The sequence below is a fragment of the Hibiscus syriacus genome, unplaced genomic scaffold, assembly GCF_006381635.1.
Source record: "Hibiscus syriacus cultivar Baekdansim isolate YM2019G1 unplaced genomic scaffold, ASM638163v2 tig00112738_pilon, whole genome shotgun sequence".
NCBI lineage: Eukaryota > Viridiplantae > Streptophyta > Magnoliopsida > Malvales > Malvaceae > Hibiscus > Hibiscus syriacus.
The window spans coordinates 2,234,497-2,259,497 of record NW_024063392.1 but is presented as its reverse complement, the minus strand read 5'-3'; the positions used below and the strand labels follow the sequence as shown (position 1 = coordinate 2,259,497).

The window sequence follows — 25,001 nt, the reverse complement described above, 5'->3', positions numbered from 1 at the left end:
TGCCTAAATCAAAGTAGATGTGTTTTTAAGTGACTCGTTATCACGCATAAATGTTGAATGCATTCTATTATACCCATATTGATCATAAACATATTAAACTATTATTTATTTCTGAAACATCATACCTCATTGGTTAGCCAAGTATGTGAAGTTTCTATGCGACGAGAGAAGTTTGTTATTTTTATGGGTGAATGTCATATTAAAGATTGAAATAATTTCCACTTGAGTTTAAAATATATTTATCAACATTACTCAACCTAAATTCAATTAACATTAGAAATCAAGTGGCTTTGCTATTCAAAGAAGTATTAAGCACTGCACTAATTTTAATTATCAAGGAATCAATCAAATCTTAAAGAAGTGAAACACATGCAGCGTGGCCTTTTCTTAAGCTTTAATCACCCTAACCCAATAGCTTTTTCCAAGTCAACTTTAACCTAATATTATGGTCGTGGCCGATGAACTTTGAACCACCGTGCATGTTTACAATCACTATTTAAAAACCTTCCGCCTCTCCCATTCCAACGCACACAACCATGGGCGTGGAGAAGCATATAGTTCAGCCATTTTTCAAGTCATTCACGACGAACAAACTCGTGTTCCATGTTATCACTTTCTTCATTGGTTTGTCAATTGGTATTCTCATCGCTTTACAGCTTAAAAGCTTCCCACTACTACTTTCTCAAGCCTCCTCTTTGGTCTATACTACTTCTTCTCCACCCGTTCCGCCGTTGTTATCGCCACCGCATCTGTTACCGTCGTCGTCGTCTTCGACGAATGAAAGCACATCGTATGGCTCTAACGTTACGGTTTCGTTGGAACAACGTCAGTCTTTGATTCCGCCATCGCCACCACCACCATTGTCATCGCCGCCACATCTGTTGTCATCGCCGCCACATCCGTTGTCATCGTCGTCATCTTTGACGAATGGAAGAACATCGTCCGGCTCTAACGTTACGGTTTCGTTGGAACAACGTGAGTCTTTGATGCACAATATGAGTGACGAAGTGTTGTTGTTGAGAGCATCCAGGGTTTCGGGAATGCAAGAATATTATCGTCCGAAGGTTGCTTTCATGTTCTTGGCGAGTGGTCCACTTCCCTTGGCTCCGTTGTGGGAAAAGTTCTTTAAGGGAAACGAAGGCTTTTACACGATCTATGTTCATTCACATCCTGATTACAATGTAACAATCCCTCAAACTTCAGTCTTCTATGGCCGAAGAATTCCGAGCCAGGTATATATATATTTGAGAATTTGATTTTTTTTACTCTAAAATAAAATGTTATGGGTCAAAATACTCAAAAAAAATTAAGAGTTAAAGTGATTATTTAGTCAAGCATTAAAGACCCTTTTGCCCTAAAATGAATCATTAAGGGTCAAAATGCTCCAAAAAAATAAGGATTAAAGTTACTACTTAGTCAAACGTTAAGGGTCTTTTTGTCCTAAAAGAAAATATTATAGACTAAAATGCTCAAAAACATTAAGGGCTAAAGTGACTATTTAGTTAAATGTTAAAGGTGAAATGATATGTTATAGTTCAAAATGCTCTAAAAATATAAGGGTTAAATTGACCTTTTAGTCAAATACTAAATGTATTTTTTTTCCTAAAATGAAATATTATGCGCCAAAATGCTCCAACAAAAAATGAATTAAAGTGATTATTTACTCAAACGTTAAAGATCTTTTTATCCTAAAATGAGACGGTAAGACCCAAAATGCTCCAAACAAAAATGAGTCAAAATAACTATTTAGTCGAATGTTAGGGGCATTTTTTGTATTATACCTTTTATTTTTAACTTCAATTTGTTGTTGTTGTTTTTTTTTTTTTTTTTTGCTTTGTTTTTTTGTTGATGAGACAGCCGGTGTATTGGGGGACTGCATCGATGATAGATGCAGAGAGACGACTACTTGCAAATGCACTTCTTGATGTATCAAATCAAAGATTTATTCTCCTATCAGACTCATGCATTCCGCTCTTCAACTTCAACATAACATATGACTACCTCATCACCTCAAACCTAAGCTTCTTGAGCGTATACGATGATCCCAGGAAACCCGGCCGTGGTCGATACAATCCCCAAATGTCGCCTGCGATTAATCTCACCGATTGGCGAAAAGGATCTCAATGGTTTGAAATGCACCGCGAGATGGCCCTTCACGTCGTCTCCGACCAAAAGTATTATTCGATTTTCCGAGAGCACTGTCACCCACCTTGCTATAGCGATGAACATTACATACCTACGTTGGTGAACATGTTTTACGTAGGATCGACCTCGAATCGGAGCATTACGTGGGTTGACTGGTCGAGAGGAGGGCCTCATCCGAGGAAATTCGGTTCTCCCGATGTCAACGAGGAGCTTTTGAATCGAACTCGAAATGGATCGGAATGTATTTACAATGGGAATACGACTTCAATGTGCTTCCTGTTTGCTAGGAAGTTTTCACCGGGCACCTTGAAGCCCTTGCTGCGGCTCCTTGATTTTGATAAGTGAACAACTTGTTTTTGCTCCAAGTTTTTCATTAACAGTTACAAACGTTGGATTTCACCTTATCTTTTTAGGCTGACTTGCGTGTAAAATCTCATCTATAAGAAACATTTAAATTTGTTACTTCTTTCAAAAAAAAATTATAGATTTTAAATATAATATAAAGAATTAATATTATTTATATGTCATGTTTAATTTAAATTACATGTCATATTTCAAAAATTAAAATTACATGCTAACATAACTATTATAAAGTCAAAGATACTATTTTATATATTTTAACAAAATTTAAGAGAGAAATAATTGTCGAAATATTACAGAAAATACGTTTATGCTTGCAATATAAAGTGATTTTTATTAAACTATAAATTATAAAATTGAATATATAATAGATTATAGATATTATTGAAAACATATATTAGTACTTACAAATGTAAAATTTATATTTAATAAGAAATGAATTTGTTTTTTAATACGAACCTCACTTTTGTTGAATGTTTTAAGGAGTTGATTACGGAATATTGTATGATTCGTTGGCGCTTATGGTGGCCAAAAAAATGTATTGTCGTGGAAACGAAGTAATGCTCCGTTTGATATAATTTTATTATCGGCTCTAAGGTGAAACTATCATAGAAGTCCTTATATTAGGTGATTGATTACATTTTGGTATTGCGTTTTGGTCAATTTATAAAAAGAAATAGTAAATTGACCGCTTGTTTAATTTTCCGTCATTCACGTTTAAATAATGATTTGACAATCATTAAATTGGTCTTTGTACTTATACATTTTTATATTTTTTATGTGGTAAATTATAGTCACTTTTATTTTATATTTATAAATTTTTCCTTACTAGATTTAAAAGATGTAATATTTGACCACTTTCATTTTTTTAATTAAAATATACTCACCGAAGGTTAATAGTCGTTAAACCTTTAACGATTTGTTAACGCGTTATGGTAAATATATAAAATTAAAATTATATAATTTCTACGTAGATTAAATTTTGATCACTTTCTTTTTATATTTGTATATTTTTGCTCATCAAATTCAAAAAACATAAGTTTGGTCACTTACGATATTATTTTGTTAAGTTTTGTTTATTTAGACGTGAAATGTCGTTAGCTTAATGATGTGATCCATTAGTAAAATGATTTAATTTTATTTTAACCCCTAAACTTTAGACAAAATACTGATATGAGTCTTTTATAAATTCAAATTAGTTTAGGGATAACATTTCAATTTATCCATTTTTATTTTTTTTCCTCCCTAAACCCATTATTGCTCATTTTCTCATCGCTTCTTCTTCAGACATCTTTGCTCCATTGCAATAACATTCTCGGTTCTAATTATTAGTTGTAATTTTTTGAAGTCAAATTAGATGGGTTCCCAATTGTAAGAAAGGGTATAAAAAAGTAATGAAGATCGTGAAAATTGTAGAGAATTCACTATTAAATCACCACGACAATGCCACCGCCTCAAGCCGGGAAAACTAGAGCTTCTTCAATGGCGACGTTATTGACGACATGGTATCAGGTTTCCATCTCCCCCGCATTATTGACCAACAAAATCCCTGTGAGGCGCGATCGAGTCGTCGCAAAAATAAGCTATTTAGAGGCCGACGCAATGGAGATGGTGCGACAGATCGCTCAGGCCACATGTGTTAACGATTATTCATAAGGTGAACATTGTTCATAGGGATCTAGAATTAGAAAATTGCTTGTTCTCGAGTAAAAATAAAGATTTGACGTTAAAGATCATGTATTTTAAATTGAGTTCGATGGATAAATTCACAGATCCAGCTATCGTGTTGTTTGGATCCATTGATTATGTTTCACTCGAGGCGTTTTCTCAAAGGAAAATTACCACGAAAAGTGATATTCGATTATCGGGTTATTTTGATCCATTGATTTGTATTCTTGTTCCTGGTTGGATTTGATATTTTGCAATCTCAATCTTTGGAAATTGAATTTTAGTTTGTATAACTAAAATTACCCAACTTTATTTTATCTCTAGATATCTACCCTCTCATTTTCTCTAAACTTGTGGTGTTATTTTTTTTTATTAGAAGTTGGAAATTTTGCATTATTCTTGAAATGCAACATGGGTCCTTGAAAGAAGACAAATGGAGCAATGGAGCAGAGACATCTGGAAAAAAAATATTGAGTAAAAAAACCTATTAAAATTGTTAAATTAAATAAAAAAACCCATAATCAATATTTTGTCTAAAATGTAGGGGTTAAAATAAAAATTAAATCATTTTACTAATAGACCACATCATCAAACTAACGACAGTCAATATCCAAGTGACCAAAACTTGATAAAACGATAATATAAGCGGCCAAAACTTAATAAACAATAACATAAGTGATCAAAACATATGTATTTAAATTTAGAAAACAAAAATATACAAATAAGAAAGAAAAGTGACCAAAACTTAATCCACGTATAATCTACGTGAAAATTATATAATTTTAATTTTATATATTTATCGAGCCACATCAACAAACCGTTAAAAGTTTAATGACTATTAATATTCAATGACTACATCTTAATTAAAATGAAACGAAAATGGCCAAATATTATATTTTTTAAAAATTCTATCAGATATTTATTTTGTAATACCATTGAAAAATATGACACGGCACTATCAATTTGGAAACGTGAAATCATTTTCTAAAACAAGAAAATTTCCCCAAAGGCATTCAAGGGTTTTGCATAGGGGCAAATTTGGAAGTTAAGCCCTTTTCCAAAGCTTTTAATGGAGGAAATGATGGAGATTAAACTGATGAATCAATTTGCTAGAAACGAATTGTATAAGAACTAGTTAGCTTATTTTTTTAGCTGAGGAACCAAAAGTACAATTCCAGAATTCAAGCAACAAACGTACACTTCACTAAAACTGGTTGCTTCTGTCTGGCCCTAACCGAAAGATGCAAAATAGGAATGTTCATGACATGAAGATTCACCAGATTCAGAGATTATCTGCATACCTCTGGATATTGTACAAATCAAGTTGTCGGATTCAGAGCTAGCTCTATTTCTTCCAAAGATCGCCCCTTTGTTTCCACAACGTTACCGGCTATGTACAAGACAGCAAGGGCACAAACTCCAGCGAACCCCAAATACACCGAGCTGATCCCAAACTTGTTCACAACACTCAAGAAATACAGGCCAATGACAAAGTTGGAGATCTGTAGGAACAATAGCACAGGCCACAGATGAAACAAATAAATACCCAGTTGGTAGAAGAATACAAAGATACAAGCACCAAATATTCAGAATTAATATAGGTATGTTTCGGGCATTCTCAAGTTTTCTAAGTTTCTCCATGTATTTGGAGAATGATATTGATAACTATGGGTACTTAATGGAAATAAGGAGTCTAGGTAACACAGATAAGAAAGAACAAAATCGTTGCTCCTGTTTAAGTATCTACATTTACAACTTTGCTTTTAGGGATATAAATATCATCTTTGGGAAGGTTCTCTATTGTGACTTACCCAATGTGTGCCAAGCGATAAAGCCACTGCTTTAGCTCTGATTCTGGAAGCAAATATCTCCGGCAGAAGAAGAGCAGGCACAGGACCAGCACCAAGCGAGAAGGATAAAACATAGCTGTGCAAAAGAAATCGAAACCAGGTTTAGATCTCACTAGTCAGTAGGAGGTGAAAACAATTGCAGGCATCAAACTAAGAAGAAAATTTGATTGGCTTCATTAATTTTATAAAAAGCGTCAACTCACAGAACGGTTCCAACAACAGCTAGTGTGCCAGAATAGGGAGCCAGGACCTTCCAAGTAAACGACAAAGAGAGTAGTAACATTGAAGCAGCCTTCAAAAGCCAAAAGAAGACGGAAAAATAAGACCAGTAAAAGATAAAAGATAATTAGTCTAATTAAGCAAATTGGTTATCATATCATGGTGTAATAAATAATAAAAAAGGACAACATATGGTGATTGAAGAAGCAAGTAAGCAAGTCTAACAAAGTTTTCAGGGTGGATGTAAACCATAGGAAACCAAACAAAATGCTATTATGGCATTTTTGCTCATAAAAAATCACTGTACATCGAAAGCATGGTTATTTTTTACTCCTTGTGAAAAGTACAATCCATTCAAGCATCCATGAACATGTTATTGACTTATTTCAACAACTCAATCTTTCAACACAAGTTGAAAAAATCCTTCCACTAGAGGGTCCTTGCCTTAGGGCAGTGGACTTCTTAGAGGGAGGTTTTTAATGATGCATCCTATTCCTATAAAAAAAAAACACAAGTTGAAAAAAGAAAAAAAGTAGCTCAATATACCTAGAAACATCTTTTAGACGAATGATTATCCTAGAGTTTCCAGTCCATACCTAACCTAGCTAGTGTTTCGCATGCAAGAAAGTTCACCAACTTTAACATATTTTGTAATTTGCCATTTCTAACCTAAAACTTTAACTGAAGTCTTCGCATCAAGGTAACATCAGTTTCAATTTAATAAAATTGATCATAATATAGACAAAAAAGATAAAAAGAAATGTTACATAGTGAGGATATATGGGAGATGTTTGTTTTATTTATTATGTATCTGAACTCAAGGCCCAAAATGCAAATGTTGGTGGTTTCAGTAGAATACCACACTCCCTGATTTGGTAAAAGAACTGCTACAAGCCTACAACTTAATAAACCTACCATTCCAGCAAAGCTCGTCATCAGAAGACTTTTTCTTCCTTGTCTGTCCATCAGAGAGGATGCAATAGCTGTGCCTGCAAAGCATATCAGAAGCCAGGAATGTCAAGTATCCTATGTGATTTTTTTCTCCCAGGAATTTATATTTTTGGAAAATAATTAAACACTAACCAAAGACATTCGATGCCCCAACAAGAGCGCTTGCTGCAACATCAGATGCAATTCCAGCACTACGAAACACAGCTGTAGAATAGTATACCACTGCATTTATCCCAGCTAACTGTTGGAATAAGAAAAGTGCAGCTCCAACACTCACAACTGCAACGTGATAAAAAGTCAAGAAAGGGCATTATTATGAAACATTAAAAAGCATTAGAGACTAGAAGGTGTAGCTCTGAGAGAAGAATCATAGGCTATATTATACATTATAATGAATCTTTCATATCTGCTTTCTCTTAATATTGTCCAGTAGCATTTCTAACAATGGATTTTTATTAATGGGCTTTCAAATTTCAGGTATACCTTTCCAGTAACGACTGCTAAATAGATCAAACCAGCCTGCTTCTTGTTCTATAGACCCTTGCCCTGCATTTTGTAATTCATGCATAACCTCAGCAACTCTTTCCTTTCCATATAATGTTCTTATAGCTTTTTCAGCTTCAGGAATTTTCCCTTGCTGCAAAATTTGCATGTTTAATCAAAAAATAATCAATATTATGTATATGATACATATCTATGAGATATGAACAGAAATTCAAAATAGAGAGATTCAGTAGTCCATTCAGAAACCTGATACAGCCACCGAGGACTTTCTGGGGAAAAAGCCATTCCTAGTGCCAATAGAATAGATGGGACAGAAGCAATGCCAAACATTGCCCTCCACCTAAATAGAAAAATGTATAAATAAGACAGAAATAAATAGTTTACTTGCAAAATAAGTCCTAACTACATTTTGGTGCATCATGCACCACATTATATTTTGTATAGTGATTAAGGCATTTTCTTGACTCATTCACTCAATCTCACCAACAACAAAAAAATCCAAAAATAAAGATCGACTTATTCACTCAATAACAGAGAAAAGAAAATAAATATTGATCAGAAGCATACCAAAACAATCATACATATTCTAACTGGCCACATGGAGCTTTTTCTTTTATTCAGTTATTCCATTTTTTATGATTTAGTACAATTTTTGGGGAAGGGAGGATTTGCACCAAGCTCTCTTGGTGGGGGGATAGAAAACCTATGATTGAGACATGCTTAGGTGCACATGGAGCACACATCCAACAGTACAATGAATATGGTATGAACAAATAACGGACAACAAAAAAGCCTAATCCCACACCATGCCGCATGGCATTGACTACATCAATTATATTGCACCTTTGTGTTTGTCTAAAAAAACATTTACGGGATATAATTTCTAAAAGAAAGATCTTTTATCCTTTTCGCCCATGTCCTAAGGTCTGTTCCTCAGCCTTTTGCTAGTAAAATGAATGAGGGAAAAAAGAAATTAAAATATGGAAGAAAAGAGAAAATAAATATTGAACAAGTACCAATAAGAGGAAGAAATGTCTTCAACGCTAGCAAGGGGAAATATATTATCAGATATAGCTACCAGAAATAGAAAGAATTCTAAGCATTATTCTTATACCAAATTAAAGCTCAAATTTTAGAAACACCTACCTAAAATACTCCTCAAAAGTTAGAGGGTCAAACTCTTTAGATTCATGATTGGTAGTTTCCAGACAAATTGTTAAAACACAATTCAAGGTAGCAAATTCAGTATGAACAAATAGTGATAATATCGACAGTTGAATTTGGGTATGGATGAAAGGGAGAAAGCAATTGAAACTTAAAAAGGCTAAAAAGAAGATGGGAATTAGAACCATTCGTATAAGTGGTTCTTTCCAAAATCCCTACAAAGGTGGTGGTCTCCAGTCTGAAGAGAAACTCAATGCCTTGATTATAGAAAAAGATGAAGAGCCAGATGAAGAAACCACTTTGAGGTCAATTCATGTGACACAAGTATAAGAGAACTAAGATAACATACCATTGTGGGTTTCCTGCTAAAGGTAATCCGGCCACCAATGCTGCAAGAATCCCAATACAGATAAAAAGTTGATTTATAGATCCAAGTGCTCCACGAATTTCAGTTGGTGAGATCTGACCAATAGAAAGAATATTAACAGATATTTCCAAAAATCAGACAACCAAAGAAAATAATAGTTCTGAAAATTTTACCTCAGATATGTAAAGAGGAACTATAGCAGATGATATGCCAATACCAATACCAGCCAGTAAGCGGCCAATTATCATAGTCTGAACACTCTGGGCTGTAGCACTAAAAACAACTAAGGCATTTTAATGCATTAATTTTCAACAAACTTCCGACTGTTGAGAAGCTAATAGTTAAGGAAATGATACAAACGTAAGAAATGCTCCAATGATAAGTGGAATGGCATCTAACTGAAAAGTCCTTGTCCTGCCAAATTTGTCTGCCAGTGCTCCCCCAGTAAATGAACCAACAGTAGCACCAGCAAGGAGTGTGCTGACAACCCATCCTACTCAAATTACCATCATATAAAAAAAAAGTTTAAGTTCTTCGAAAAGTTGGACAACTTAAAGCATAACAAATTTGGGCGTATAATCAAAATAACCAAATTGACTAAAAGGAAATACAACAACCCATCAACATCTGACATTGTTTGAATGATTAAAAATGAAGCAAATTATTTTTTATATATATAAATAAAGCACGCAACAAGAGATGAATGACAAGGAGCAGTTGAATGCCGTCAGTTCCACTTAAATTTCACTAAATAAGCTGCAAGCGATAAACATGTATTTATCAAGTCATAATACATATGTCAACACACAGAGAGAGAAAAACACAATAATAACGATGCAAGTTGAGATTCAAATTCTCATAGTAATTAAAAGATCACAATACATGCCTTGCAATACAGTGTTTTCAGCAATTCCCAGATCCTTAGCCAGATACTCGAGAGCACCATTTACCACCCTGAAGAAAGAAGAAATAGAAGGGAGGGGGTGCCATTAGATGCATGTAGAATTATCAGAAGCCAAGCTATAGCAACGAACAAATCAGCCATGTGGCAGAAATTGTAGCAAGCCAACTGCCAAGATATTGATCACAAAATCTTTGCATAAATTTCAGCAAGAAATTTATTTTCTGTAATATAATCAATGGGGTAATCTTATTCAATATTTCAACATTCCTAAACTACTGAAATATTCATCCCCATCACTTGCTGCAGGTAAATATATTTGGGACTCCACATAAATGAACCATAGAGAACCTTCTGATGCTTGGTTATTAATGGAGAATACTTGTCTGTTTCTAAAACACAAACTGCCCAAATAAATCATTGAGATGTTAATACCACTAAAATGACAAGTTTAGAACCAGGGAACAAGACCATGTTCTTTCTAAATTGAAAGGGGAAATATACCCTAGATGGTAACCAAATAATATAGCTCCCAGACAAGCAACACCAACAAATGGCAGAACTGTCCCAGAAGATTTCTCCTGAGAGTTGATCGGTGTCAAATCCTCAATGTCTCCACCTGCAGTATGATTTCAAAATGCCATTTGTAAGGTTATAGAAAAGCAGGTTAGAAAGACTAATTTATTTTGACAAAACTGAGATGCTTAGCAAATGATCCATGCACAGGCCAATACATTTGAATAGGAAGAATGCATGCTTCCAAAAAACTAACCCACTACACATTAGTGTCACATATAATAGGAGGCATCTGACAAGTATACATCCATCATTACCAATACAGCATAGATTGTTAATAGATTTTAGCCAAAAAATGTATGTGCAAATTAAACAGTCACAAAGAGAATTAGCTAATAACATATGCAAGAATAAAGTAAGATTAGCCCATTTAAATAATAATTATCCCATTCGCCATCATCATGATGCTATAGAAGATATAAAACCCACTAGCAACCTCATGAGACAAATGTTTACATATTTGCTCTATGGCTTAGAAAAGAAAAGAAAAAAAAGGCTCCATTGATTATTGTTGTTGAACCTTCTATTTGCTTCTAGAAACAAGAAGTAAACAGGATGTTTGGAATTTGGATACAAAATCAAGTAGCATTCCTAAATAATTATATTTAAAATTTTAACTTTTTAAACACCAAAATACATAAATTTTCTTGCATTCCCTTGAATGTGTGAGATTCAGTTTTAATCAAACAAAATATTTTATTACTTACTTTTTGCTTTTACTTTCCATTGATTATTAAAGATGCAAATAAGTAAGCAGCAAAACTAACAACAAAACAGAAACTAATTGATTCATATCTTTACATGATGCTCCCCACTATTCATGTAGACCCAACAATTCATATTTCCGTACTGTGTTCATATTTAATTTTCCCGTGCCATGCTCTTATTTAAATTATATAAATTTAAATAGGTTAATAATTTGTATTATATAGATTTTGATATTCATGTCAAATTCATGATTGAAACCGTTCTGTTTCCTTATATTTATTGTTTCCAGTATCCGTGCATCGTGTGCATAATTGATACATCAATCCAGTGCCTCCAAAGTTTTCCTATACGAAACATTTGATAAATAATTTTTGTTAAAATAAATGCAGATAATTAACAAGAGCAACATTTAGCCAAACAAAATCCCACCTCACTAACATGCAAATTCGTTCATTGAGAAAATCTTTCTCACATTAAAATCTAGAATTAATTTAATAAAAGAATCAACTAGAACACGGCTTTAAAAAGAAAAAGAAAAAAAACGAGGAAGAGAGAGAGAGAGAGAGACCAGACGCTTGAGCTTTGGCCGATCGAGATTTGGCCGAAGATCGAACGGCGGTTTTGATACCATTTGTAGCACGTACAAGTCCAGCTCCCATTGAAACGTCACCTGAGCTTAAACCGCTGCAAGTGGAACCACTTCGGATGCAAAGATTGTGATTCGAAGTTAAACTCCGTTGCCTAACTTCACTAAAGCGAGGTAAAACTCTCCGTTTTGGAATCTCTAAGCCTAAATTCCCTTTGACTAAATGTGTTGACGCCTGCATCCTGGATTAGCTGATTCGCAAATAAAATAAATAACCGACCAATCAAAAATAAATAAAAAGAAAATGAAATTAAAATCGATAAATTTAAAACGGAATCACTGGGAAGTGAGAGCGAGACGTACCGAGTCCGAAGGCGGAGCTGAGAAGGTGAAATGATGAGTCAGATCCCGAGTTGTGTTTGGCTAATGAGAACAGCTTCGGAAAATCTGTTGAAATGAGTAACAGTTCGCTCACTAGAAGCTTACAGCAAGAAAGGGCAAACTTGGTGGAGAAATCAATCAATCAATCAATTACTCTCTCTCTCTCTCTCTTTTCTTCAGGAAAACAAAAATGGTAGTAACTAATTCAGTTTTGGTGCGTGAAATTATATTACAATTAAATATTTAAATCATAATAAAGCTTAAATTAGAAGATTTTAAGAATAAATTTTTAAAAATAAAATTATATTTTAAATAATCTATAATGATTATAAGATAATTTTTTATAAACTTCTAAAATCTTAATTATTAATAATATATGTATATTTTATGAATATAATTGTTTAAATTTAAAATCTTGAGAGATAATAATAATTCTTGTAATAATTGAAATGGAATGAAACTTTTTGTTATTTTTAGTTTACTTATCTTCCTAGATATTAAATTTTATTTTAAAAAAATAAGATTCGGATGGAAGAATGAGTAAAAAATTTCAGTATTTATGGGACAAAAAAAATTAAAAATGAAAATGTGGGGAGTGTTTTTGTGTTTGGAATTAGATTTTGGATCAGATTTACATTGCGTATGAGATGGCGTGGATGCACGTGAGATCCGTTTCGTCTACGCCTCTCTCGTCCCATGTTCCCGTTGTTTGTTCACTAAGATGGTGTTTATTTTTTTATAGATAAAACATCTGCAGTCTACGGATCATATCTGTAAGTATATACAGTAGAAAAGGTGGATCAAAAGTCTGCGGTCTGTAAGAATAAGACTGTTTGTTTTTTAACGTCTGCAAACTGCTAAAATGAATTGAAATATAAATAAACTGATTTTTTAAACTTAAAAGAGTTTTGTAATACTGAAATTTAAATAATTTTAGTTTTACAATACTGAAATTTAAATAATCAATATAACTACAATAATAAATTATTTAAAATAAATCAATCCATACAATTACAATAATAAATCAATCCATATTTTAAAATAAATCAATCCATACAAATAAATTATTTAAAATAAATCAATTCATACAACTACAATAATAAATCAATCCATATTTTAAAATAAATCAATCTATACTAATAAATTATTTAAAATAAATCAATCTATAATAATAAATTATTTAAAATAAATCAATCTATACTAATAAATTATTTAAAATAAATCAATCCATACTAATAAATTATTTAAAATAATTTAATCCATATTTTATAATAATTTATTTTAAAATAAATTATTTTATAATAAATTATTTTAAAATAAATAATCTTATTAAATTATTTAAAATTATTTTAATAAATAACCATATTTTATAATTGTTCTTGAAGAGGTTTGAAGACCTTTGAAGACATAAAACCATGTTTGCACCAAGAAGAGCTCGCGCAAACGTTAGAAGAACTTCTGTCTTCTAAAAAACAAACGGTAACATATTAAAAATTTCAAGACTATGTATTCTTTTTACATCTAAAATTTTATTTTTTATTTCATTTATAAATTTAATCCTTCAATTTTTCAATTTAAAAATTTAAGTACAAATGGTAACATATTAAAATTGTTTTATTAAATTTAATGATGTGACATTTTTATATAATTGAAAAATAAAATACTATAGTGGACTTAAATTTAATAAAAAAATTATGATATTTATAACTAGACTTGGAATTTTTAAATCTAGAAAATAGATTAACTAAATTCATGAAGGCAAAAGTACAGAGATTAAAGTTCAAATGTATGAAAATAAAAACTTGAAGCATATTTTAATTCAAAAACCCAAGCAAAATATTTTTAATTTTTCTTTATTAAATAATTTGTTTTAAAATTGTTTATTTTCTAAAATCCAAGATTTTATTTATTAAAACATGTTAGTTTTCAACGAAAATAAAAATAAATAAATAAACTATCTATCTAATCATTTATTTATTATTTATGTACTCTGAATCTCGGGTTAATAGTTTTGGGTTAACTCGAGTGGACTTAAATAAATCCATTAGTCTTGTAGAGAAGCTTGGACCAAGTTAACCTTAGTTGAGCTTGGGTTTGGCCCAACATGTGACAAAATTGGTGTTTTTAAGAGGAGATCAAGACTTGAGTGACCAAAGGAGTAATTATACAATTTAAGAATTAAAAAGTTGAAAATCCTTAATGGCTTGATGATATCACGTTATCTCCTTCTCTTTTTCCTCACTCTCCCTTGTCTTCTTACTTCTCCTTCATCTCTTCATTCTTCCTCTCCAAGAACCAAGCAAAGGTGGTAACTTGATAGCTCAATAATCCTAGCCCGTTTAAGTGAAGATAAGAATCGAAATAAATGTTCCTAGAGCTTTCAGTCAAGCCCTCAACTTCCTTAATTCACCATAGTTTTTCAAATATGGATTTTGTGGGGTTTAACGAACTTAAGAGTTTGATCCGTTTTTAGGAAATTCAAGCCTTTGAAATTGTTCTTAAACTCTCCTTAACCCCTTTAGTCAGTCAATAATACCTTCTTTGATCCTTGTCTAGTGAGAGAAGTTAAAGAAAGCTCAAAGAGCAAGAACAAGGAAAATCTTATACTTTGGTGACCTTGAGGTGTTATTATCAGTAGTTAAATCAAAGGCAACTCACTTCTAACTCAACTCTACCATATGTAACACATTAGATGTGTTTTGGTAGGTTATATGAGTTATGAAGCATGTTCATGGTAGCTACACCTTTTGATGTTTTTCAACATGATAAAAGACCTATTATGACCTCTTTTAATCCTCATAAGACTTTGAAAACATTTGGGGACCTCAATAGGATGTGTTGGGGAGGCATTTTCGTGCCCAAAACAAGGTAATTCCTGGCACAAGTATCGTTACTAGAAGAACAGTATCGACATTATTCTTCAGGTGTTAAAAACAAGTGGTTTATGGGCATAATAGTATAGATACTCATGCAATGGCTATCCATATTGTAGATGTATCGATACTCGCAGGGTGGTATCGACACCGAGTTTACTTAGTCGATTCCAGTAGCCAGTGGTATCGATACTAAGGGTAGAGTATCGTACTCCCAGTAGGGGTATCGATATTGAGGTATTTTTAAAACATTTAACCTAAATTTGATATCGATAATCAGGATAGTATCAATACCCAACACTAGTGTATCGATACTCAGCCAAGAGTATTGATACTATCCTCCCTTATCAGCATAATACAGTCAATCATTATCTCCCTTGTTTGACACTCGAGAAACATTTAAATAGTTAAATGATCTGTTTAATCAAATTGAAACATATGTGGTCAAAAATATTTTTGACCATAATTAAGTGATCACCCGTGTAATTTACCCAAAATATTTTCCATGATCTTATAATAATTTTTTTCAAGTTTGACTACAGATAATGCATATTTGATTATTTTTATTGATCTACTCTTAATTTACACTATTGAGTTAGTTTTTTTTTATATTAATAGGTGTTTATGATCATCTAAATAGATTATGTTTGAGTTAAAATAAAATCAATTATCAATATATCGTAATCACTATATTTATTTCTAAGTTAATGTTGATAATACTTATCTTTTACCATCAACAATGATATCTGTTTGTATATTTTTGAGTTGTTTGATTAAATTTTTTAATCATTTTATTGTTGGATCTTATCATTATTTAATAACTTGTTTAATTTTTTTTGTTGATTTTAAGATAAATGTTTTATTAATATAATTAATATCCTTTGATTGTAAATCTTCTTTATGTTATAATATGATTATATTTTTATTTGTTTAATAAAATCGGTGTCGTTATTTATTTAAAAATACACATTGAATTCAAACAACATGAAATATATTGATTTAAACAAAGCATATACCCGACAGATATTGAATATTAAAATGAGATCAACCATGCATTTAATTTAGGGTAAAATATATAAATGGTCCCTGATTAGAGGACGTTGCTTTGTTGAGTCCTCTGATTAGTAAAAGTTATAAAATAGTTCTCTAACTATAGGATGTTGCTTTATTGAGTCATTTGACTTTTAAAAGTTATAAAATGGTCATCCGACTATTCATATATTCGAAACTCGTTATTTTCTGTTAAAATCCATTGTTTGAATTATATAGTCATTTAAGATTATAAAATCAAATTTTATCATATCTCAGCTGAGATGACTACCATTTTTTAATAAAAAAGAAAGAGTTTAAAATATATAAATAATCGAATAATTATTTTGTAACTTTTAATAGTTAAGGGACTTAATAAAGGAGTTTCTATAAATAAAAGATTATTTTATAATTTTTAATATTTAAAATATGTAACAAAATAATACTTTATAGTACGACCACCGTTTACCCTTTAATTAATTACCTTAACCAAGCAACAATAATAAGAAACCAAGCGAATGATATATGTATAGTTCTGAAACCGAAAATCAAGAAACATTCCAAGATAGGAGTCATGAACAGCAGAGACCTGAAAATCTTGATAAAATGCAGGGACAGAGAAAATTATTGAACAGACACCATGAAAACGCTGGCACCTGTCATTTCCATAAGCTTCTTTTGTCTTTCTTGGCACCAATTTCTCTGCACTTTCTCCTTCCTCTCAAATGGTAATTATCAACAAACTGAAATGCCAATCATTTCCTCTTGCAGTGGCAATTCTTAGCTTTCCCATTGGAGAAGTTCGAACCCAACCCGAACAAATTCAAAGAAGGAACATTGAGAGCCGGGTTAACATGAACACCGCCGATAATATTACCATGAAGCTTATAAGCAGTAGTATTCTTCTTCAATGGAGGCTTGAGATGCTTATGTGAATTGATGTGCTTAGGGTTACTGGAAGGCTGTTTAATACTCGGTGTTGAGCCAGTTGAATTGCTTCTCCACAAAAGTGACAAAGGGCATAAGCTCCGGCCATAACTATTTCCACAGGTGAAGCTTCTACTCCTTTTGAAGTTCCAAAATGACGACTTTGAGCTATGTTTCGTGGAATCAACATTAACATCCTCGGGAGGTGGTGGCGGCAACGGCGGAGGAGGAGGAGGCGGAGACCGGTGATGAGTTTGTTCGGAAGGGACGTTGTTTTTCTTGATGTCAGTAGGAAGGATTTTTCCATCGGAGAAAAGTTCATCGGCGGACGACGGTGGTTGTTGTTGTTGTTCGATGCTTTTGGCGACGCAGAAATCGAAATCGAAATCAATGCTGGAATTCAAGGACGAAGGTTTTGATGATGATCTGAGAGGGCGTTGATTCACAGGCACTTCATCAAATGAGAAAGATAGAGAGAAAATGAAATCCTGGGACTCATACCAGAGTTGTCCGAGGCTCTGAGCCTACTACCATTTTTGTTCGTAGCTTTTTCAAAGTAAAATGAATCTTTCGAAAACAGAAAGTCTGAACAGAAATAGTAAGAAAATTTGTGTTAAACCAATGGGAACCGCATCCAGACAATGACGTGAAAAAAAAGGAAAACGGGAAGAAAATAAGCAAAAAAACAAAGCAGGTCAGGAGGAGACTGAATTGAATGAATCGATTGCGTGGCAGAAGATAAGAGATCAAAATATAGACATTTTGCACCCAAAAAATAGACTTTTTGCACCAAAAAATAGACTCTATTATTTGTTATATTTTATAATTATTATTTGTACTTAAAACTTTGAAGAAGAAGAAGAATATGCTGCTATTCTAACATGGTTAGGGATGGGTACGTGTCGGATTCGAGTTCAATTTCAATTAATCTGATTTGATCTATATATATATATATATATATATATATATATATATATATATTATTTGAAATTTGAATCGATTGAAGTTTATGAGTGACTTTACCTAACTCAAATCATACTTGACGTTTTGATATAAAACTCGAAGAATTTGATTTGATCCGAAATATATATATATATATATATATTATTTTTATTCAACAAAACTAGGGTTATAATTAAAAAATATATATAAATGATTATTATTGTATTTATGCCTAAACAGATAAGGTAAATTTAAATTATATTTTGGGTCAGGTGAGATATTTTTCACTCTACACCTAAACATATCTTCTAAAATACCCGACTTGACCTCAATTCGAAATATTTTTAAGAATTGAGTTGATAGAATCGAATCGGACCCATTAGATTCAGGTTTGTGCCAATCCCTAGACATAGGTATTCATTTTATATGGATCACAATGTTTTAGTTTTTAATAAAATAAACGTTATATAGATTAATGGAGGGTAGTGTAAATTATGGATTGGTGGCTTAGAAGATTTCATATCTCATATTTAATTTTGTGGGTCGTGATGTTTTTGGTAGCAACTACTATTACAATCATGATCAAGGACAAAACTAAAATCAAATATTGAAGGAATATCATTATCGATAACCGGTAAAAGTAAATTATATGAAATAAAATAACTTTACTGTCTAATTATGAAAAATAGTTCAAAAATCAATTTTATCATAATCGTTATAATTGTAAGGGTAAACTACACGGGTGACCATTAAAGTATTGTTCATTTTTATTATGACAATCGACGTTTTGATTTGATCAATCAGATAATCTAACTATTTAAACACTTCATTCAAACCATATACCTCTAATTTTTAACCGAAGTGATGACATGTCAATTAATAAAATTGACATAATTATATATGTGATCCATAATTTTTACACAGTCTATCAATTCAATCATAATTTAATTCAATTAAAATAAATTTAATATTCAATTGAATGGTGACACGTGTCACTACATGATTAGAGAATATTTTCTTAATTTTTTATTTGAATAATCAAATGAATTTTTAATTCAATAGGGTGGTGACATGTATGACCACCCTATTAAAGAGAGAAAAGAAAATAAGGAAAATGCACCAAGATAAGATCAAACCAGGGACATCCCAATGGACAAGGGGACAACTACACTCAGGTAAGCATCCCTTATGATCTCATCGTACAACATTTTTTTTAATATAAATTATTCTACTTAATGGTAGACAAAAAATAAAATGTAAATAAAAATAAAGGATTCGAATATGGAATTAAGATCATAGATGAAAACAATTATAACCACTAATCCAAATAAAGTATTTAAAGAAAAGTTCTAATATATTTTTTGTTAATGTAAAATATATTCTCAATTTTTATTTATTAATTATAATTTAATATTATATATATTAATTATAATTTAATATTATATACCCTTATTAATTATAATTTAATATTATTAAGAATTATTTTTTATTAAATTATATTAAAAATTAATAATTATTTATTCTATTAAATTATAATTTATTATATATTTTTAACTTTTAATATTTATTAAGAATGATTTTTAATAAATTATATTAAGAATTATTTCTTATATTAAATTTTATTATTTTATTAAATTATGATTTTGTAACATCCCAATCATCGGGTCAGTGACCAAAATGTAAGAACTCAAAATTTAGTGATTTAATTAGAATAATTAAAAATTCAAGAACTTAATGTGGAAATTTTTGGTTAGGAATTGATATTAAATTTGTATTAGTGGAATGGCATTATGGTCTTTTCACCTAAAATATTTTTTTATCTTTTCTCTTTTAAGGGATATAACACGTGGAATGATACAAAAAGAAGAGAAAAGTCTGGAGTTGGTTCTTATCTTCTTCATAGTGCCCGTGAACTCCACTTCCAAAGGTAAGTTTTTGTAAGTTGTTGGTTCCATCAATTTTTGGTTTGGTATTGGAAGCTTGTGTGTTATAAAAGCTTAAGGAAAGCTTGCAATGGATTAAAACAACAAGAAGAGTGAATTAGAAATGGATTTGTAAAATGGGTTTTGAAATGAATTTTTGATATGGTGTAGTTTTTGGAGTTCTATGGTTAAATTTGACTTATCAATGGGCTATTGAAGGAGACAGAAAGTTTAGAATGGATTAAGAGTATGATTGAAAACATTGTATGATTTTTAGATGTAAATATTCTAGTGAGATTTTGTATGTTAGGAAGTAATAAATGGAGAAAAGTTGGTTTGAATGAAGGAAGTTTAGTTTAAAGGCATAAAAGGAGATCAAAGTAGGAGATTTAGGTAAGTTTTGGTTAAAATTCGAAATGAAAATGGGAATTCTGGGCATGGGGTATCGGTACTGGAAGAATAGTACCGATACTTCTAGGCAAAATCAGATTGAATTCAAAGAATAATATTGATACTAGTAGAGTAGGGTATCGATACCGACTGGAGAGTATCGATACCATTTTCAAGATAAATTTCTAGAATGTCAAAATGGTATTGGTACCAAAGGGGGTATCGATACCATATAAGGGAAGTATCGGTACTATAGTGGTAGTACCGATACTAGTAAGCATTAAATGAGAAATTAAATGTTTCTTTTAGCTTAAGTTGTTATGATTGGATATAAGTGATTTGAAGTACGATATTGATTTTCAACTGTTATGTGTAGACGTTGAACAAAGTCAACTTTCTGTCAACTCGACGTTATAAGTATCTATCCAAAAGCGTTAAGGTTTCGTTTAGGACTTCATTGAGGCAAAGGTGAGTGCAACTTCTTCGTTTTGTATTAGAATTGAGGAAGGCTTGCGATAAGTCAACCTCAGTGTTTTCGATCGAAAACCTTACAATTTCTTTTATATTATATCTTTACAATGTTTTATTCAATTTCTATTATTTAAGATGTGATTAATGATTATGAGTATATGATTGTGGAAATGTGATATGTGAACATCGGTATACAAAAAATTCTCAATGTGAAAGTGCCTATGTGAATAAGAGATACTTCGAATAATGAATGATAAATAATTATGTGGTTAAAATCCCAAGGTATATGTATGAGGATTAGAGGTATAGTTGGCATGCCAAGAGTCGAGGGTTCTATGTGGTCCTTCGGGACAATTATGTGGCACTTTAGTGTAAACTTATGTGGCACTTTGGTGTAAACTTATGTGGCACTTCGGTGCAAATTACGATATGTGGTGATAGCATTAGTGCACAACCTCAATGTACTCAAATACCTAGAGTTCTCAGTAGTATACGTTGGGCATTTGGAAACAAAACTATATAAAACGAATAATATATATAAGTATACCTTCTTATTATGGAAAATAATTTGGAATTCTTTATGAAATGTTTCGATAAAATAATTAAAGATTTCATCTATAAAGTTAGTACTCTTTAGTTTTGACTCACTAAGTCATCGACTTAGTGAGCGATTTCCTCACGCGTAAGTTTGAAGAAATATGAAGGTTGTAGTGTTGAGGATAACATACTCCCGTGAAGATCAGATCAAGACAAATTGAATGTAGGTCTTATTTTTGAAAGTTTGTAAACTGTTGGCATGTACTACACGTTTAATTTGAAATGCTCTGATCTATTTTTGTAAACTGATACTTTTGTAACTATGTGAATTATTAAAGTTTTATGGAAGTATGAATAGAAGTTCATCAATTTATTTGAATCGAAAGGTTTTCACATTGTTAATATGAATAAAAGTTTAAATTTGTTCTTATTTGTGAATAATTTATGTATTGAAAAGTCAATGTGACACATCGGGTTCGTATCCGGGTCGGGTACGGGTTATGAGTGTTACAAATTTATTATATATATATATATAGCTATTAATAAATATATAATATTAAATTATAATTAATAAATAAAACTAAGAATATTTTTTTACATTAACAAATACGAATATATAAAATATACAAAAACTTTTCTTTAAATATGTGATTTAACATAATGATTATTGTTGATTAATCCATGATTTTAATCTTAAATTCGAATCCCCTTGTTATCATTTATATTTCATTTTTTTCTTTCATAAACTTGAATAAGTTATATGCAAGATTTTGTTAAAAAAAACAACTAAATGTAGGCTTGTAAACAAACCGAATGTTCAGCGAATCGTTCGGCAGGAAATTCATTCATATTCGTTTATTTATTAAACGAACGAACATGAATAAGATTTTTTGTTCGTTTAATTAAATGAACGAACATGAACAGATGGCTTGTTCGTCCATTTACGTTCGTGAACGTTCGATTATATGTTAGTTTATGTTCGTTCATTTATGTTCGTTCGTTTATGTGCGTTCATTTATGTTTAGCCCAATCTCTCTAGACCCATTTAAAATATTAAATCCCAATAAATTTTAATTTGATACCCATAAATATTTTAAAATTCAATTAATTTTAAATACAAGTAAAAAAGCTCAAAACAATTAAATAAAATATAATAATAAAATTGTTAGTGCATAAAAAATATATTTTCATTTATATTCATTTATGTTCATTTATTGTGTTCGTTTACATTCGTTCATTTGTGTTCGTTTACTTTCGTTTATTGTGTTCATTTATGTTCGTTTTCATCCGTTCGTTTATATTCGTTCATTTGTGTTCGTTTATCATTTAAATGAACGAACATGGACAAACTACATTCCTTAACGAACGAACATGAACAAGAAACTTTTTGTTCGTTTATGTTCATGTTCATTCATTTAAATACTCCGTTCGTGTTCGTTCGGTTCGTTTACAGGACTAACTAAATGACATGCTTACCTGAGTGCTTCGGCCATCACCTTTGTTGCTGGGATGATCCACATTCGTTTCTACCCAAGCTCATTATTTTGACTTTCTTTTCTCTCTTTAACAGGTGGTGACACGTGTCACGACCTTATTGGATGAAAAATTTATTTTATTAAATAAATGAAATTAAGAAACTATCCTCTAATTAGGTAGTGACATGTTTCACCATCCAATTGGGGATCAAATGTATTTTGATTGAATTAAATTATGACTAAATTGATATAATGTATAAATATTGAGGACCAAATATGAAATTCTACTAATTTTTTTAATTGACACATCATCATCTTCATTAAAAATTAACGGCTAGTGGTTTGATTGAAGCATTTAAATAATTGGATGGTTTGATAAATCAAATCGAAACGTCGGTGTACAAAATGAAAAGGGATAATAGTTTAGTGGTCACCCGTGTAGTTTACCCTAATTGTAAAACATAATTCATTTCAAGCTTAATATAACGTTTTCACATTTGTATACATAACTGAAGAAAATAAAACACGGTTAACATTTTCTTTCCCAAATAAAGAAGAAAACAATTTTAAAATAAGAAAAAAAATCAAAGAATACTATTTATTTTTAATTCTTAATGAGTAAAACAATGAAAATAATCATATTATTTAAACTGAAATTTGGATATAATAATGAATTATAATGTGGAAACAATCAGAAACAAACAACTATAAAAATTAAAAAGTCCTAAAAGTGATTGAATTAAAATAAAACTAAATATTAAAACCATCTTATAAAATATGTCGGTTATGTGTTTACAAAATATAGGTAAAAATAACTTGATAAAAAATAAAGTAATTATCTAAAAAAGAAATATATGTCACATGTAAAAGAAAATAGGGTAAATTATGCATTTAGTACATAAACTATTAATTTTGATCCATTTTAGTACCTAAACTTTCATTTTTTTCAAAACATACCTAAATTTTAGTTTTTGTTTCATTTTAGTACTCATGTTCAAAATTTTAACGTTAAGTTTTAGGGAAAAATGAAAGTTCAACTATTAAAACGGGCCAAAATTAATAGTTTAGGTATTAAATGCTTTAGTTTTTTAACGATGAGATATTAAAATGAAACAAAAACTAAATGTTAGGTATAGTTTTGAAAAAAATTGAAAGATTAGGTATTAAAACGGACCAAAATTGATAATTTAAGTACTAAATATGTAGTTTACTCAAGAAAATATCGCCAATCAAGCAACGATACATATACATATATATTAATATCACCAATCATTTAATAGAAGGAAAATATTAATACTATATTTAAGTATTAATAATAATTTAAACTTCTCAAGTGACTTTAGTTATTAAAAAGGAGTGTTATTTTCTTTTGGGATATTGGGTTCGAATAACTATATTTGTAGAGTGTATGTGATGCCAATGGTTGAAAAATATTCTGAACAAATAATATCTTTGTAACTGCTCCAAAATATTCATAAAAATTACTCTTGATAACTTATACATAATCAATATGAAATTTCACACTTCATATTACTAACACCATATACCTAAATTATTATTTTAACCATCGAAAGTAACATTAACTAATGTATTCACACCTTATAAATATAACTACTTGAATCTAAAACTTTAAAAAATAACAATTCATTTTATCATTAAGATTACTTAATAGGTTCTTATTATAGTTTGAGTGTATTTTATTATAGGCCAAATCGTGTTTGTATAATGGGTACCACATATACAAGTGTACAATTGGATTAATTAAGAACTTGGATCATCAAATTAATAATGTAATTTAATTGACATAATTGTTGAATTAATATTTTTATTTAACATTAAAATTTAAAATTGATTTTAGACTTAATCGAATTTGTCAAAACTTAAAAAAATTAATTTTTAAATATTTTCCAACTTAATCGAACATTTTCAAAAACATACTTAATCATTTTCGCGCTCTAAAGTTGAGTTTCCTAGTATTTTTGGCTCAAAGGATTGATCCCTTAGTAAAAGGATCGATCCTTTGAACAAAGGATCAATTACCTTGAAAAGTCTATC

General features: G+C 30.8%; 3 protein-coding genes across 3 annotated transcripts; 1 reads left to right on the top strand and 2 right to left on the bottom strand.

Annotated features, from left to right (window-relative positions):
* The first annotated feature begins 536 nt into the window (after positions 1-536).
* Positions 537-2,515, top strand: LOC120182897 (glycosyltransferase BC10-like). The gene is made up of 2 exons (XM_039187733.1): positions 537-1,232; positions 1,858-2,515. The coding sequence occupies exons 1-2, from the start codon at positions 537-539 to the stop codon at positions 2,488-2,490; spliced, it is 1,329 nt and encodes a 442-aa protein (XP_039043664.1). The 3' UTR covers positions 2,491-2,515.
* A 2,838-nt stretch (positions 2,516-5,353) lies between these two features.
* Positions 5,354-12,539, bottom strand: LOC120183141 (plastidic glucose transporter 4-like). Its single transcript, XM_039187901.1, has 14 exons — positions 12,363-12,539; positions 11,982-12,250; positions 10,634-10,748; positions 10,115-10,182; positions 9,589-9,721; positions 9,402-9,501; positions 9,211-9,323; positions 7,944-8,037; positions 7,677-7,830; positions 7,326-7,472; positions 7,158-7,231; positions 6,227-6,315; positions 5,985-6,099; positions 5,354-5,675 (listed from the first exon to the last, which is right to left on the bottom strand). The coding sequence occupies exons 2-14, from the start codon at positions 12,238-12,240 to the stop codon at positions 5,493-5,495; spliced, it is 1,644 nt and encodes a 547-aa protein (XP_039043832.1). The 5' UTR covers positions 12,241-12,250; positions 12,363-12,539; the 3' UTR covers positions 5,354-5,492.
* A 4,340-nt stretch (positions 12,540-16,879) lies between these two features.
* On the bottom strand, positions 16,880-17,843 carry LOC120182896. The gene is made up of 3 exons (XM_039187732.1): positions 17,829-17,843; positions 17,003-17,733; positions 16,880-16,967 (listed from the first exon to the last, which is right to left on the bottom strand). Exons 1-2 carry the CDS (start codon positions 17,841-17,843, stop codon positions 17,038-17,040), a joined length of 711 nt encoding a protein of 236 aa, XP_039043663.1. The 3' UTR covers positions 16,880-16,967; positions 17,003-17,037.
* Between the last annotated feature and the right edge of the window lie 7,158 nt (positions 17,844-25,001).

What these genes read in the sequence shown, in the direction of transcription:
- LOC120182897 (XM_039187733.1), top strand. Translation starts at nt 537, where the DNA reads ATGGGCGTGGAGAAGCATATAGTTCAGCCATTTTTCAAGTCATTCACG. An exon ending in GCCGAAGAATTCCGAGCCAG is followed by an intron (nt 1,233 to 1,857) that starts GTATATATATAT and finishes TTGATGAGACAG; the next exon opens with CCGGTGTATTGGGGGACTGC.
- LOC120183141 (XM_039187901.1), bottom strand. Translation starts at nt 12,240, where the DNA reads ATGCAGGCGTCAACACATTTAGTCAAAGGGAATTTAGGCTTAGAGATT. An exon ending in GGCCAAAGCTCAAGCGTCTG is followed by an intron (nt 10,749 to 11,981) that starts GTCTCTCTCTCT and finishes ATCATACTGCAG; the next exon opens with GTGGAGACATTGAGGATTTG. An exon ending in TTAGCAGGAAACCCACAATG is followed by an intron (nt 8,038 to 9,210) that starts GTATGTTATCTT and finishes TTTTCTATTTAG; the next exon opens with GTGGAGGGCAATGTTTGGCA.